At 40.1% G+C, this 17896-nt stretch overlaps 1 protein-coding gene across 1 annotated transcript in view; it reads right to left on the bottom strand.

Moving 5' to 3' along the window:
* LOC121482515 (constitutive coactivator of PPAR-gamma-like protein 2) overlaps positions 1 to 17896 on the bottom strand; it is a 100936-nt gene that overhangs the window by 9079 nt on the left and 73961 nt on the right. Inside the window, exons 3-6 of the mRNA XM_041740409.1 lie at positions 11851 to 11965; positions 10048 to 10257; positions 2727 to 2928; positions 85 to 223 (exon numbers count right to left, since the gene is read on the bottom strand). Of these exons, the coding sequence (XP_041596343.1) occupies positions 85 to 223; positions 2727 to 2928; positions 10048 to 10257; positions 11851 to 11965 (666 nt within the window). The remainder of the gene's footprint in view (positions 1 to 84; positions 224 to 2726; positions 2929 to 10047; positions 10258 to 11850; positions 11966 to 17896) is intronic.

The following is a 17896-nucleotide window of genomic DNA, read 5'->3' as shown; positions in this document are numbered from 1 at the left end:
TTAACAGAAGAATTCAATAGTTGGGCATTTCCCCAACGGCACCTTGATTGCCACTAGCTCATACCAACCTACTGGAATACATACCCTTTTCCCGGCCCACCGACAGAAACCACTTGCATGCCAAAAGAGCCTCGGCCCCTGGAGGACCTGCTGCCAGCCCACTGGCCCACAACCATCCCAGCAATCTCCAGTTTTCCTCCTTGGGGTGGGATTGGATGGAGACCTGGAAAGACAGGAAGAAGGGCAGTAATGAATGCTAAGGGCAAGGTAGAATAAGAGGTGGAACAAAAGATCCCATAGCCACCCCCCCTACTCTGCTTATTTCCATTTCTCTATGATAAAGACTTGATGGCAACAACAAAGTTTCACAGTGGAAGCAAATTTAGGGACAGGGGGTTGAAGATCTGTAACACATCCACTTTAGCAAGTTGGGTGTGGATGATTCATTTTTCAGCTACAGAACCTGGCGCATAGTAGGTGTTCAATATTTGTTTTCAGAATGAATGTCCTAAAATCTAGTTTATTAGAAAATTATAAACTATAACCACTTTTATTTTCCTTTCTTTTTTCTTTTGATTAAAGTTTAGTTGACACGTTACTTTGGTTTCAGGTGTACAACATAGTGATTCGACAACTATAGATTTATGCTGTGCTCACCACAAGCGTAGCTACCATCTGTCCCCGTACAATGCTAATATAATACCACTGACTATTCCGTATGCTATACCTTTTATCCCTGTGATTTATTCATTCCATAACTGGAAGCCTGTATCTCCCACTCCCTTCACCCATTTTACCCTTCCCTTTACCTTCCACCCCTCCCCTCTGGCAATCATCAGATTGTTCTGTGTTTACAGATTCTGCTTTTTGTTTGTTGGTTCATTTGGGCCAAAGCCACTTTTCATTTTCTTTTATGTTTTTATTTAAATTCTGGTTAGTGGGCAGCCCGGGTGGCTCAGCGGTTTAGCGCCGCCTTCAGTCCAGGGCGTGATTCTGGAGACCCAAGATTGAGTCCCATGTGGGGCTCCCTGCATGGAGCCTGCTTCTCCCTCTGCCTCTCTCTCTGTCTCTGTGCCTCTCATGAATAAATAAATAAAATCTTTTAAAAAATAAATTCTGGTTAGTTAATATAAAGTGGGCCCAAACCACTTTTGATTCAAATATATGTACCACTACAAAATGGAAGCTCAGCCAAACCACCAAACTAAACTGAAAGTAATTTGTAATTAATAAGCAAGAACAGCAACAGTTGAAAACCAGAACCAATTTAAGACAAGATAGCATATCTCCTTAAAACAGGAAATTCCAACTCTATATGTATGAGCTCACAAGCACAGTAGAGCTTCATCATTTGGCACAAAACGAAGCCTTCATAGAATACATGGTTCTAGTAAACCTTTAATTTTAGTTTATGGAAAATATCCGAATGTTAAAAACTCTTTGCTCACTTAGCAGATGGCCAGTAAAGAGCCCTTCATTCATATAGCAGTGGGAGTCTAAGAAACTAGGATACTAGCTAGTCTGAAGGAGGTTAGAAAGACTTGGATTTGGGGATCTTACTGTGGCCTTTCAGGTGGCAAGAGGCTCCTCATGGACCAGCAGTAACTGGAGACCAGGCATCACTAGGAGCTGGGACAATGGCAAGGACCTCCCAAGAACTTAGCCTAGCTGTCTTCTGAGACACAATAAAGTCAACAGGCAAAGAATGAGAGCAAGGTCTCTAAAGAGAGCGTCAAGGAATAGAATGAATGGCTGGCTGCCTGGTTTGTAAGACTTGACCATTACCTGACTGAACAGAGCAGACATTCACACTGCTCATCTAAGTAGAGTCTTGAACTAAATATGCATACTGAAATTTGACCCTAAATTTAAGACAAACTTCATCTTCCAAATTTATTACTTTTAAAATGATGAGCAAGAGACAACAAACATCTTCAACCATAGTAACACTCCCACATGATCAGAGTGTGGGTATTTCATGTTAAAATATCCCTATTAAAGATATCCTGCTTCACCAAGGTTGTCTGAATTATTAGGATCAGTATCTCAGCTACCTAAGCATGACTGTCTATTCACCATTAAGCCACAGCTCAGGTGTCAAACACACACACCATAAATTTATATATATATATATATATATATATATATATATATATATATATATATATATGTGTGTGTGTGTGTATGTGTATGTATTTGTTTTTTTCACTAAATTGCAATCCCCTGGCAGCCATGGACTGTGACTTATTTCACTCCAAACTTCTGGAAATGTGTCAGGTCTACTCCCAGAGTGAAAATGGGTACCTCAGGGTATAGTTGTCTGTGGACATTGGTCATATACTCTTATTTCCCATTTGGTCTTTCTGTAAGCTCCTATGTACAACTCCTATGTACAAGCTCCTATGTACAACTGCCTATGGAATGAGTGAGCTAACCAGCAACTATGATGATCCTGTTCACTTGAGATATATTTCTCAGAAGTAATAAAGCAGCTCCTGGCTACTATATTGGTTACTTTGAGCTTGGTTGGGGACAGTCAAATCCTTAGGGACCAGCCACCTCTATGGTGCATGGTCTGGGAAGTCAGTGGACTTTATTTCCTAGGCTACACCCCTCCCTGTCAATAAGCTCCTCGTCAAACTACTGCAACCTAGCACAGAAGAATTACTGGATGAGTATTATGAAACAGATTGAAGGTGACAAATACCTCATTCTTAGATACTGACCTGGAAATCCCCGACTCCTTCCTTGAGGGGGTGGTGGCATTGAGCCCATGGCTCGGGAATAAAGTGAAACAGGGTAGAGAGAGGGCACCATGGGAGGCACAAAAGTAGGTGATTGAAGTAGAGCAGAAGGTGGTGGATGGTTCAAGTTGACTCCTTCAAGGATACTCTGTCTCATCTTTTCCACTTTGGTTGCCAGGTCAGCCTTCAAATGAAGAATGGAATTAATAACAGTAACTGTATAACAGTAATGGAATTAATAACAGTATAAAGATATATTTATTTATTTTTAGAGAGAGATGGGGTTGGGGGGCAGAGGGGCAGAGGAAGATAGAGAGAGAAACCCAAGCAGAGTCCAAGCTGAGCAAAGAGCATGACATGGGGCTCGATCTCATGACCCTGAGATCATGACTCGAGCCAAAACCAAGAGTTGGACACTTAACCGATAATACCACCCATACTGTTGGTGCCCCAACAGCTGCCATTTTTTAAAACTTTTATATTTCAGGCACAGTAATGGGCACTCCAGGTACAGTTTCACAAATCTCTTCCTATTAAGAGAACTGAAGCCTGGAGTAAAATGGCTCAAGGAGCTATACCCAGGAAAACTTGCCTGGCACTATTTGCATGACACCAAACTATCATATCAGCTCTGTCCAAGGGCTTATGAGGCACGCTGACTAGGTCAAGGAAGACAAATGTGACTGTAAGTATTTACTGATGGTCTATCACACAACCAGAAATAGGCTAGATTAATTTTAATTTTAATTTTTTAAAGATTTTATTTATTTATTCATGAGAGACACAGAGTGAGAGAGAGGCAGAGACACAGGCAGAGGGAGAAGAAGGCTCCATGCAGGAAGCCTGACGTGGCACTTGATCCTGGAACTCCAGGATCATGCCCTGGGCCGAAGGCAGGCGCTAAACCACTGAACCACCCACTGATCCCCACTAGATTATTTTTTAAAGGGGGAGATAACAGAATGAGGTGAAAGAGAAAAGAATAAAACCTGACATATGCAAAGCTTTTTAACCTTCTTCGTCATACCCAGGATCAGAGACCTGGTTTGCTCACTTAGCAGATGATCTCTGTCTAGGATAAGTCCATGCCTCTAGTTCAGAGGTCAGCAAACCTGTTCTGAAAAGGGCCAGATAGGATTTGTAGGCCATACTGTATCTGTCACAATTATATAACTCTGCTATTGTGGTGGTAAAGCAGCCATGGACAATATATTAATGAATGAATGTGGCTGTGTTCCAATGAAACCTTACTGGCATAAAAATTGCAAGTTTCAAATTTTGAAGTAGTTTGCCAACCCCTGTTCTAGTCCCTCAGCTCATTTCCCCCAAATGGATAGAGGAATAAGTAAGGGTGCCTTTCCTCATCTTTCCTAAGGTTTCACTGTAAAAAATTTCCTGCTTCTACTCTGTCATCTACTTTACTACCCTCTCCTAGTTCCAAACATAGTTTCTTTTCCAAAAATATCATCACTTAGAAGAGTGGCTTACAGTTTTTAGCAAATAAGGGAAATGAAATTTGAAGAAATGGAGGAAATGCATATAGTATATCTGAGTATTCCATGGGAAAGAAATACACAGAGTAAGAAAACAATATGAAAATTTGGAGGAGGGGCAAGATGGCAGAAGAGTAGGGTCCCCAAGTCACCTGTCCCCACCAAATTACCTAGATAACTTTCAAATCATCCTGAAAACCTACAAATTCGGCCTGAGATTTAAAGAGAGAACAGCTAGAATGCGACAGTGAGAAGAGTTCGCACTTCTATCAAATACAACTTGTTTTTGGCTACTCTGCACTGAGCAAAATGACTAAAAGAAAGAACTCACCTCAAAATAAAGAATCAGAAACAGTTCTCTCTCCCAAAGAGTTACAAAATTTAGATTACAATTCAATGTCAGAAAGCCAATTCAGAAGCACAATTATAAAGCTACTGGTGGCTCTAGAAAAAAGCATAAAGGAATCAAGAGACTTCATGACTCCAGAATTTATATCTAATCAGGCAGAAATTAAAAATCAATTAAATGAGATGCAATCCAAAATAGAGGTCCTAACGACAAGGGTTAACAAGGTGGAAGAACGAGTGAGTGACACAGAAGACAAGTTGATGGCAAAGAGGGAAACTGAGGAAAAAAGAGGAAAACAATTAAAAGATCCTGAGGATAGGTTAAGGGAAATAAATGACAGCCTCAGAAGGAGAAAAATCTACATTTAATTGGGGTTCCCGAGGGCGCTGAAAGGGCCAGAGGGCCAGAATATGTATTTGAACAAACCATAGCTGAAAACTTTCCTAATCTGGGAAGGGAAACAGGCATTCAGATCCAGGGGATAGAGAGATCCCCCCTAAAATCAATAAAAACCACTCAACACCTCGACATTTAATAGTGAAGCTTGCAAATTCCAAAGATAAAGAGAAGATCCTTAAAGCAGCAAGAGACAAGACATCCTTACCTTTTATGGGGAGAAGCATTAGGATAACAGTAGACCTCTCCAGAGACCTGGCAGGCCAGAAAGGGCTGGCGGGATGTATTCAGGGTCCTAAATGAGAAGAACATGCAGCCAAGAATACTTTATCCAGCAAGGCTCTCATTCAGAATAGAAGAGATAAAGAGCTTCCAAGACAGGCAGGAACTGAAAGAATATGTGACCACCAAACCAGTTATCCAAGAAATATTAAGGGGGACTCTCTAAAAGAAACAGGAAGTCCAAGGGAAGAATCCACAAAAACAGGGACTGAATAGGTATCATGATGACACTAAATTCATATCTTTCAATAGTAACTCTGAACGTGAATGGGTTTAACGACCCCATCAAAAGGCGCAGGGTTTCAGACTGGATAAAAAAGCAAGACCCATCTATTTGCTGTCTACAAGAGACTCATTTTAGACATAAGGACACCTACAGCCTGAAAATAAAAGGTTGGAGAACCATTTAACATTCAAATGGCCCTCAAAAGAAAGCAGGGGTAGCCATCGTTATATCAGATAAACTAAAGTTTATCCTGAAGACTGTAGTAAGAGATGAAGAGGGACACTATATCACACTTAAAGGATCAATCCAACAAGAGGACTTAACAATCATCAATATTTATGCCCCGAATGTGGGAGCTGCCAAGTATATCAATCAATTAAAACCAAGGTAAACACATACTTAGATAATAATACACATATACTTGGTGACTTGAATGTAGCACTTTGTACAATCAACAGGTCTTCTAAGCACAACATCTCCAAAGAAACAAGAACTTTAAATGATACACTGGACCAGATGGATTTCAAAGGTATTTACAGGACATTACATCCAAATGCAACTGAATACTCATTCTTCTCAAGTGCACATGGAACTTTCTCCAGAAGAGACCACATACTGGGTCACAAATCAGGTCTGAACCGATACCAAAAGATTGGGATTGTCCCCTGCATATTCTCAGACCATACTGCCTTGAAATTAGAACTAAATCACAACAAGAAGTTTGGAAGGATTTCAAGCACGGGGAGGTTAAGGACCATCCTGCTAAAAGATGAAAGGGCAAACCAGGAAATTAAAGAATTAAGGAAGAATTAAAAATATTCATGGAAACTAATGAGAATGAAGATACAACCCTTCAAAATCTTTGGGATGCAGCAACAGCAGTCCTGAGGGGGAAATACATCGCAATACAAGCATCCATCCAAAAATTGGAAAGAACTCAAATACAAAAGCTAACCTTGCACCTAAAGGAGTTGGAGAAAAACCGGCAAATAGATCCTACATCCAGCAGAAGAAGAGAGTTAATAACGATTCGAGCAGAACTCAATGAAATAGAGACCAGAAGAACTGTGGAACAGATTAACAAAACCAGGAGTAGGTTCTTTGAAGGAATTAATAAGATAGATAAACCATTACCCATCCTTATTAAAAAGAGGACAGAAAAGACTCAAATTAATAAAATCATGAATGAGAAAGGAGAGATCACCACCAACACCAAGGAAATACAAATGATTTTAAAAACATATTATGAGGAGGTATATGCCAATAAATTAAGCAATCTAGAAGAAAGGGACACATTTCTGGAAAACCACAAACTACCAAAACTGGACCAGGAAGAAATAGAAAACCTGAACAGGCCAATAACCAGGGAGGAAATTGAAGCAGTCATCAAAAACCTCCCAAGACACAAAAGTCCAGGGCCAGATGGCTTCCCTGGGGAATTCTGTCAAACGTTTAAAGAAGAAACCATACCTATCCTACTAAAGCTGTTCAGAAAGATAGAAAGAGTTGGAATACTTCCAAACTCGTTCTATGAGGGCAGCATCACCTTCATTCCAAAACCAAGGACCCCACCAAAAAGGAGAATTATAGACCAATATCCCTGATGAACATGGATGCAAAAATTCTCAACAAGATACTAGCCAATAGGATCCAAGAGTACATTAAGAACATTATTCACCATGACCACAAGTGGGTTTTATCCCCGGGATGCAAGGCTTGCTCAACACTCGCAAAGCAATCAACGTGATAGATCATATCCACAAGAGAAAAACCAAGAACCATAGGATCCTCTCAATAGATGCAGAGAAAGCATTTGACAAAAGACAGCATCCAGGCCTGATCAAAACTCTGAAGAGTGTAGGGATAGAGGGAACATTCCTCAGCATCTTAAAAGCCATCAATGAAAAGCCCACAGCCAATATCATTCTCAATGGGAAAACACTGGGAGCCATTCTCCTAAGATCAGGAACACGACAGGGATGTCTACTCTCACCACTTCTATTCAACATAGGACTAGACGTCCTAGTCTCAGCAATCAGGCAACAAAAAGAAACAAAAGGCATTCACATTGGCAAAGAAGAAGTCAAACTCTCCCTCTTCGCAGATGGCAGGATACTGTACATAGAAAACTCAAAAGCCTCCACCCCAAGATTGCTAGAACTCAAACAGCAATTTGGCAGTGTCCAGGATACAAAATCAATGCCCAGAAATCAGTGGCATTTCTTTTTTTTTTTTTTTTAAATTTTTTTTTTTAAATTTATTTATATTTATGATAGTCACAGACAGAGAGAGAGAGGCAGAGACACAGGCAGAGGGAGAAGCAGGCTCCATGCACCGGGAGCCCGATGTGGGATTTGATCCCGGGTCTCCAGGATCGCGCCCTGGGCCAAAGGCAGGCGCCAAACCGTTGCGCCACCCAGGGATCCCATCAGTGGCATTTCTATACACTAACAATGAGACTGAAGAAAGAGAAATTAAGGAGTCATTCCCATTTACAATTACACCTAAAAGCATAAGATACCTAGGAATAAACCTAACCAAAGAGGTAAAGGATCTATACCCCCAAAACTACAGAACACTTCTGAAAGAAATGGAGGAAGACACAAAGAGATGGAAAAATTTCCATGCTCATGGATAGGCAGAATTAAGATTGTGAAAATGTCAATGCTACCCAGGGTAATTTACACATTTAATGCAATCCCTATCAAAATACCATGGACTTTCTTCAGAGAGTTGGAACAAATCATCTTAAGATTTGTGTGTAAACACAAAAGACCCCAAATAGCCCGGGGAATATTAAAAAAAAAGAAAACCAGAGCTGGTGGCATCACAATGACAGATTTCAGGTTGTATTACAAAGCTGTGGTCATCAAGACAGTTGGTACTGACACATAAACAGACACATAGATCAATGGAACAGAATAGAGAATCCAGAAGTGGACCCTCAACTTTATGGTCAACTAATATTCTACAAAGGAGGAAAGACTATCTACAGGAAAAAAGTCTCTTCAATAAATGGTGGTGGAAAAATTGGACATCCACATGCAGAAGAATGAAACTGGACCACTCTCTTACACCATACACAAAGATAAACTCAAAATGGATGAAAGATCTAAATGTGAGACAAGATTCCATCAAAATCCTAGAGGAGAACACAGGCAACACCCTTTTTGAACTTGGCCACAGTAACTTCTTGCAAGATACATCCACGAAGGCAAGAGAAACAAAAGCAAAAATGAACTATTGGGACTTCATCAAGATAAGAATCTTTTGCACAGCAAAAGAAACAGTCAACAAAACTAAAAGACAACCTACAATAGGGGAGAAGATATTTGCAAATGACCTATCAGATAAAGGGCTAGTATCCAAGATCTAAAAATAACTTATTAAACTCAACAGCAAAGAAACAAACAATCCAATCATGAAATGGGCAAAAGACATGAACAGAAATCTCACAAAGGAAGACATAGACATGGCCAACAAGCACATGAGAAAATGCTCCACATCACTTGCCATCAGGGAAATACAAATCAAAACCATGAGACACCACCTCATACCAGTGAGAATGGGAAAAATTAACAAGGCAGGAAACAACAAATGTTGGAGACGATGTGGAGATAGGGGAACCCTCTTGCACTGTTGGTGAGAATGTGAACTGGTGCAGCCACTCTGGAAAACTGTGGGGAGGTTCCTCAAAGAGTTAAAAATAGATCTGCCCTATGACCCAGGAATTGCACTGCTGGGGATTTACCCCAGAGATACAGATGCAGTGAAACGCCGGGACACCTGCACCCCGATGTTTACAGCAGCAATGTCCACAGTAGCCAAACTGTGGAAGGACCCTGGTGTCCATCGAAAGATGAATGGATAAAGAAGATGTGGTTTATGTATAGAATGGAATATTACTCAGCCATTAGAAACGACAAATACCCACCATTTGCTTCGACGTAGATGGAACTGGAGGGTATTAGGCTGAGTGAAATAAGTCAATTGGAGAAGGACAAACATTATATGGTCTCATTCATTTGGGGAATATAAAAAATAGTGAAAGGGAATAAAGGGGAAAGGAGAAAAAATGAGTGGGAAATATCAGAAAGGGAGACAGACCATGAGAGACTCCTAACTCTGGGAAACGAACAAGTGGTGGTGGAAAGGGAGGTGGGGTGGGGGTGACTCAGTGACGGGCACTGAGGGGGGCACTTGATGGGATGAGCACTGGGTGTTATGCTATATGTTGGCAAATTGAACTCCAATTAAAAAATATGTAAAAAATAAAAATAAAAATTGAAGTAAAAAAAAAATAAAAGCAGGTGCACTTAAAAAAAAAAGAAAATTTGAAGTTCAAAAGAAGCACTTTCCAAAATATGATTTTAAAACATGTCTGTATCAGACTCTGGGCCTTTGGGCTGATCCCTGAACAAGTTAGCTTAATGGCAGACACATCCTCCCACTTCTCCTACCTCCCTCTCCAATGTTTCTGCTCCTTTCCACCCTCTGCCCATTCATCCTTGCAGCAGATCAGAGATGGCCCTTAGCTGCTGCCCAACTTGCCGGTACCTGGCCATCACAGAGCTCAACCAGGGATACTCGCTCTCGGCCTGCTTTAATTAACTTGCTCTGGAACAGCTTGCCATCGAAGTAAATCCAGGGGCAGCAGTGCTCCCAAGGGACTGGCTGGCCACAAGCATCATTAGCAAACAGAGCTGTGTCGACCCCACTCATGAAGAGAGCAGCAAGCTGGATCCCTCGGGCATCCAGTTTCTCAATCTGAAACCACCACAGAGGAAAAACTACCATTAAAAACTTACTGTTATTGGTTACATTTACTCTTATCCCTGTTGTGCTGAGTGTTCTAGTTAAATATGAACAGGTTGCCTTTTAATTACAGACACTTGAGTGCACACGTAGCTTCTATCTATGTCGTTCCTTAAGACAGTTTGAAAGATACTCATTACAAAGAAAACAAAGACATCAGCTTTAAAAACTTTAAGAAGACACCACTTTGAGATGCCTTTTTTTTGGCCTGTCAAATTAGAAGAGTTTAAAAACTAAGGACAGAAAGAACACTCAACGTTGATGAGAAACGTATATTACACTTAAGCAGTATGTCAGTAACCCTGAAAATGTCCACATTTGTTGACTCAGGAATTCTACTTTCAGGAATCTATTCTAAGGAAGTAGAGCTGTGAATAAAGCTCAATGCATAAAGATTTTAATGATAACATTACATATAATAGGGAAAAACTAAACCAAATGGCCAAGATTATAATAATTCATATATATATAATACATTTATTAAACTCTTTAAGACACAAAAATATGTGCTATGTCAAGTTTAAAAATACATTATGTAATTACATACATCATACCTCAACTATGTAGAAAAGGCATGACAAAAGATAAGGAAAACATCAAAATTTTGATATTTGTTATCTCAAGTCAACATGTTAGATGGCTTTAATGGGAAAATGGGAAGTGCTTGCGGGTCCCCTCCTGCATATTATCAGGAGTCAGTAACTGCATTAGTGCCAAGCAATATTATACTTACTGTAAAAAGGAACCAACACTGTTTTCCTTAAACTGTTTTTTGTCTTTCCCTTAGTTAACCTCAGTTCAATTAAGATTTTGTAAGTCTTATTGGACCAGATCTTTTCCACGTTTATCCTGGGGCCTCAAAAGACCATGGCCACTGAAGTCAGGAGATGGGTGTCCTGCATTAATAGCTAATATTATTGGATACTATGTACTTAAAATATGCAAGACACCATTCTAAGTGTTTTGCATGGATTATTTTACTTAGTATCCTCATAACCCTATAAGTAAGGAAACTGAAGCTACAGAGGTTAAGCAACCTACCCCAAATCACACAGCTAGGAAGTAATGAAGCCACGATTTAAACCCAAGGCAGCCTGTCTTCAGAGCCTGCCCTCTAACCTAGTATGTTCTAATGCTTTCAGTTATTTGGTGATTTACTTTCTTCCTTATGTTCTTCTAGACTTCCCTATAATGCCAATACATATTATTATAAAGGGAGGGTGGACATTTACTCAGAAACAGGACACTAGGGAAAATCCCCTGTAGTGTATCTTGCAAGAGTCAGAAACCTTATCACGGTTTGTGGCCATGACTTATTTGTACTATATAATATCCATCTTTTTTGTCCATTCTCACCCATCAGTATGGGAGCAATGGTGTAGGCACCTCTTTGGTTTTATTAACAGACATACATGTTTGGCCAAAGTAAATCAAACATTTACCTACAGAACTTACTGTTCTTCCCCGCTCCAGGGGAAAAAAGACCAAAAAGGAAAGCTATGAGCTCATAAAAGAAAGAACTTAAGCGAGGGTAAATCAAATCACCTTGAGTTCTTGAAGTTGATCTGGTTCATAAAGCTGGGTAGATACTGCCTGGGCAAGGAAAGTGTCTAGCTCATGGCGATGCAGGATTCGACCACCAGGCCACTGAACCATGTACCTAGAAAATAAAAGCATTATTATTAAGCCACAAAGTCTCATTTATTCATTTCACAAACATTTACTAAGCTAAGAACCTATCATGGGCCAGACCCTGGGCTAGGTTTTAGCAATTCCAACAGAATAAAGTAAAAGAACCTCTGCCTCTGGTTGCTTACAGTCTGGGGGGTAGAGGAGACAGGTACATGCATCAACAATGACAGGAGAGTGTGGTTAAGTACCAAGATAAAAGAATGCCCTGGGGTGCTATAAGAACATGGAAGAGGGCTAGGCTAGAAGAGTGAGGGAGGGCAGCATCCTGAAGAAATAGCAGAAGCTGGGTTTCAAAGGCCCTGGGGAAATTTGTGAAACAAAAGGTGGGGAAATTATGTTCTAGGTTGAGGGAACAGCATGTGTGAAGGTACTGAAGTGTGGAGTTTGGTATGATATAGCAGGTTCTACAATGCTGGAGCTAAACAAGTCTGCTAATCCTGCTAAACAGAAGGCAGGATTAGAAAGTAGGCCTGCCTATAGAAACCAGTATGGAGGTTCATCAAAAAATTAAGAATAGAACTACCATATGATCTAGCAATCCCACTTCTGGGAATATGTCCAGAGGAAATAAAAACTAACTCAAAAAGATTCCTGGAACCCCATGTTCATTGCAACATTACTTACAACAGCCAAGACATGGAAACTACCTAAGTGTCCACTGACAGATGAGTGGACAAAGCAGTTGTGGTATATATGCAAATATAGGAGAATATTATTCAACCATAAAAAATGAGGAAATCCTACCATTGGCAACAATAGGGAGGAAGCCTGAAGGCATTATGCTAAGTGAAATAAGTCAGACAGAGAAAGACAAATATTGTATGATTTCACTTATATGTGGAATCTTAAAAAAAAACTCATAGAAAAAGAGATCAGAGTTGTGGTTACTAAAAGTGGGTGGTGAGTTAGAGGAAGGGGGAATTAGAGGAAGGTGGGAAGATGGTACAAACTTCTAGTTATAAGATAAACGAGTACTAGAGATAATGGACATGATGACTATAACTAACACCGTCGTGTGATATATAGAAAAGTTGTTAAAAGAATAGCTTCTAAGAATTCTCATCACCAGGAGAATTTTTTTCTTTTTCTTTGTATCTATAGGAGATAATGGATGTTAACTAAATCCATTGTGGTAATCATGTCACAATATATGTAAATGAAACCATCATGCTGTACACCTTAAACTTATACAGTGATGTGTATCAATTTCTTCTCAATAAAACTGGGGAAAAAAAAGAAAGGCCAGATCATGAAGTGTTTCAAAAACAGTATTAAGGAATTTGGATCTTTGTTCTGAAAATATAAGAACACTTAAGGTTTATCAGCAGGACAGTGATATTGACTGGCTCATAGGCTTGGATACCAGTTGGGAGGCAACTGTAGCAACCCGTGGCTCATAGGCTTGGATACCAGTTGGGAGGCAACTGTAGCAACCTGTGGCCAAAGTGCCTGTGTATAAACAAAAGGCACTGGCTCAGAGGATGGAGAGGGCTAGGGAGGGGACAAAGACAAGAGCTATTGAGGAGATAAATCCATAGGATTTGATCATGCATGTTACAAGAAGGGGGTAAAGAAAAAAGAAGAGTATAAGATTCCTAGAATTCTGGCTTGGGCAGATGGATAGATGGGGCCATTCCCCAAGATACGAACTTCACTAATTAAAATAAATACTCATTGATGAGTATTTGACCTGAATTTCATGAACTGAATACGTTTTAATGTCCTAGGCACCGAGAATGCAGAAAGAAGAAGAGAAAGATGAAAAAATACATCTATGTCTTTGTCCATAGCTTCCTGAAGACCCACAAGACAATGATCATTCAGATTTATTGGAGCTGTGTGAGACTTCACAAAGCTGGCATTTAAAGCAAGGGCTGGGGGATCCCTGGGTGGCTCAGCGGTTTGGCGCCTGCCTTTGGCCCAAGGCATGATCCTTGGAGTTCCAGGATCAAGTGCCGTGTCGGGCTCCCGGCATGGAGCCTGCTTCTCCCTCTGCCTGTGTTTAGGCCTCTCTCTCTCTCTCATGAATAAATAAATCTTTAAAAAAAATAAAGCAAGGGCTGGTCTCTTCTGAGTGGCATGTGGAATTTGGGACTCAGATCCAGTTACTACTACTAGGAGGCAGTATGGTACCCTGGAAAGAGCCTGGGCTCGGCAGCCTGGCTTTGAATCACTAACCTGCTGTCTCCTCACCCAGAACAATCACAACAGCACAGGTAGCTCTACTGCCATTACTCTTTCTTCAAGCCCAACTGACATTTCTCTGAGCTCCAGGATGCTTCTGGGATTGCAGGACATGTCGACAAGCCTTGTTCTTTATAAACTAAGTTCTAAATGTCGGGGCTTTCCAGGAGGCATCTTCCTGGGCCACACAGAAAGAAACTTCCACCCTCTTCCTTGCTCACACCTTCTCCACTTGGAATATTTATTCACACTTTATAATCCATTTTACACTTAATATAGCCTCAAAGGCTATATTATACAGTGCACAATTCAGAGCTTATTTCTATCAGTACAAGATATTCTCCTTTGTCCTCAATGTTTCTTTTGCCTTTATCCTCAGTTTTTCTTGACTACTTTATTTATTTATTTAATATTGTTTCTTTTTTCTCCCAGAAAACTCTATTTATTTATTCATGAAAGACACACAAAGAGAGAGAGAGAGAGAGAGAGAGGCAGAGACACAGGCAGAGAGAGAAGCAGGCTCCATGCAGGGAGCCCAATGCGGGACTCGATCCCAGGACTCCAGGATCATGCCCTGGGCTGACAGCAGATGCTAAACCACTGAGCCACCCAGGGATCCCCTTAATATTGTTTCTTTTGATTTATACTTCCTTGATTTACCTTTGCCCATTCTTTTTTTTTTAATCTTTCAAACTTATTTTGTTGGCCAAAACATGAAGCAAAAATAGAAGAAAATGAACAGGAATGCAACTATAGTGGGAGACTTTAGCATACTACCATTAAGCTATGACATGTAAAATATGCCTAAAATACATTTAAAATCACAGAAGATTTGAACAATACAACGAATAAGGTTCAAATGCTTGACTAATTCTGTACAAAGAAAACATAACTCCTTTTAAGCGGCCATGGGAGTTCTCATGAGCTCTAGGACCTTTTCTGTTTGGCCTTGTCTATTGTCTTGTTTCTTATTCATATTTATTAAGAACTATCTAGCACAGTACATGGCATAGGGTAGGTGTAAGTATTTATTAGGGACTGACTGAATGCATCAATCAGATCATGGGGAAAAAACCCCAAACCCAAAAAGCCTCAACAAGGGGCACCTGATGGCTCAGTGGTTAAGCATCTGCTTTTGGCTCAGGTTGTGATCCCGGGATCCTAGGATCGAGTCCCACATCGGGCTCCCTGCAGGGAGCCTCCTTCTCCCTCTGCCTATGTCTCTGCCTCTCTCTCTCTCTCTCTGTGTCTCTCATGAGTAAATAAATACAATCTTTAAAAAAAACCCAAAAAACAAAACAAAAAATCTCAACAAAAATCCTCTAAAGCCGGATTGTACCAGTCACATCCTGACTACTATGAAATAAAGACTGACCTTAGGAGCTCCTAAAGAAGTCAAGTGTGGGAGACAGGCTCACGGAAAGACTAGCACAATGAGAGGGATGTGACTTTACAAGCTGAACAGGTTGTTTTGGATGCTCTTAGGAAAGAGTAACTGAATTCACCTGGGAGGATCAGAGAAGGCTTCACAGAGAACATTTAATTTCCTAGAGATGTGGAATTTTTGGTTGGTTTGGTTTATATTTGTTAATGTTAATTTGCAATTTTCCACCTTTCTCTAACCTTGGTATGGTGCATGGCAGAATGGATGCTCAAATACGTTTGCTGAACAAATGAGTCTATGGCAAGATATTCAGAAGGAAATGCTAGCTCCACCTTTTGGCTAACACCGCTTATTCAACCAGCCTTGAATGAATTTACAAGAGAGGACAGTGTCCAAAGTAAATGAGACAGCAGGAAATCATAATTATTAAATCAACCAATATTTGCTGATGCTCATCATATGTTATTTTTTAAATTATATTATTTCACTGGGGATTTATTCTGGAAAAACTGCAGGCTTACTAATTCTCCTTAGTATCAATAACAAGACAGCTTGATTGCTATTTGTAGTATTTACATTATATATACTATATACAAGCATTATATATTACAATATATGGAACAAACTATAAGTTACTCATAGGAACAACATTTACTAAATGCCTCTTGCATTCTAGACACCCTGCCATAAACTTTATACACACAGATTCTGGGCAAATGCATTAGGTTCTAGGGGCTTTAGTTCCCTCCCTCATCTCTAAAATGGGGAAAATACTACCTATATCTCAAAAGGGTGTAAAAAGTAAAAGAGAAAATGCATGGAAAAGCACTTAGCATAGTGCTTGCCATACAGCATTCCTGGTTACCATTTGTAAGTGAGCCAATTATGATCTAATTCTTCCTTTACTATCTGGTGAAGCCTTCATATCATATATTAAATTCTCATATATACAAGGATCTGTTTCTACACTATTCTGTTTATTTCTCATGCCACTACCATAATGACTTAAGTATTAAATTTGTTTTATTTTTTTATTTTATTTTTTTAAATTTTTATTTATTTAATTATAGTCACACACACACACACACACACACACACACAGAGAGAGAGAGAGAGAGAGAGAGAGAGAGAGAGGCAGAGACATAGGCAGAGGGAGAAGCAGGCTCCATGCACCGGGAGCCCGATGTGGGATTCGATCCCGGGTCTCCAGGATCGCGCCCTGGGCCAAAGGCAGGCGCCAAACCGCTGCGCCACCCAGGGATCCCTTAAATTTGTTTTAATATATGGTAGTCTCCCCTTTTACTCTACTTCTTTTAATTTTAAATAATATTTATGATTTTATTCTGATTTCAAAGGTTCAAGTTCATTATTCAGAAAATATGAAGAGAGCAACAAATAGTATAAAGAAAATGAAAGATAAAAACTGAAATAATTTGTACTCTTACAATTCAGACATCACCACAATTAAGATGATGATTTTGGCTTCTTTCTTCCTAGCATCTCAAATCTCAATTTTCTCTATTTCATACTATATATAGAATACTGTATCTTGCCTTTTTCATTCAACATTAGGATAACTTCTCATTAAATACTATTCGAAAACATTTTTCTTCCATGTCGAAGCAAATGGTGGGTATTCATCCTTTCTGATGGCAGAGTATATATATAATGCTTTTGGCTCAGGTTGTGATCCCGGGATCCTAGGATCGAGTCCCACATTGGGCTCCCTGCAGGGAGCCTCCTTCTCCCTCTGCCTACGTCTCTGTCTCTCTCTCTCTGTGTCTCTCAGGAGTAAATAAATACAATCTTTAAAAAAAACCCAAAAAACAAAACAAAAAATCTCAACAAAAATCAACAACAGGGATCCCTGGGTGGCGCAGCGGTTTGGCGCTTGTCTTTGGCCCAGGGCGCGATCCTGGAGACCCGGGATCGAATCCCACATCAGGCTCCCGGTGCATGGAGCCTGCTTCTCCCTCTGCCTGTGTCTCTGCCTCTCTCTCTCTCTGTGTGACTATCATAAATAAATAAAAATTAAAAAAAAAAATTTAAAAAAATCAACAACAACAAAATATATATATACACCACATCTTCTTTATCCATTGATCTGTCAATGGACATTGAGGCTCCTTCCAGTTTGGCTATTGTGGACATTGCTGCTATACACATTGGGGTACAGGTGTTCCAGCGTTTTACTGCATCTGTATCTTTGGGGTAAATCCCCAGCAGTGCAATTGCTGGGTCGTAGGGTAGCTCTATTTTTAACTCTTTGAGGAACCTCCACACAGTTTTCCAGAGTGGCTGCACCAGTTCACATTCCCACCACCAATGCAA

The sequence above is a fragment of the Vulpes lagopus genome, chromosome X, assembly GCF_018345385.1.
Source record: "Vulpes lagopus strain Blue_001 chromosome X, ASM1834538v1, whole genome shotgun sequence".
Lineage (NCBI taxonomy): Eukaryota > Metazoa > Chordata > Mammalia > Carnivora > Canidae > Vulpes > Vulpes lagopus.
The sequence above is the reverse complement of the archived record's forward strand: the minus strand, read 5'-3'. Positions and strand labels throughout refer to the sequence as shown.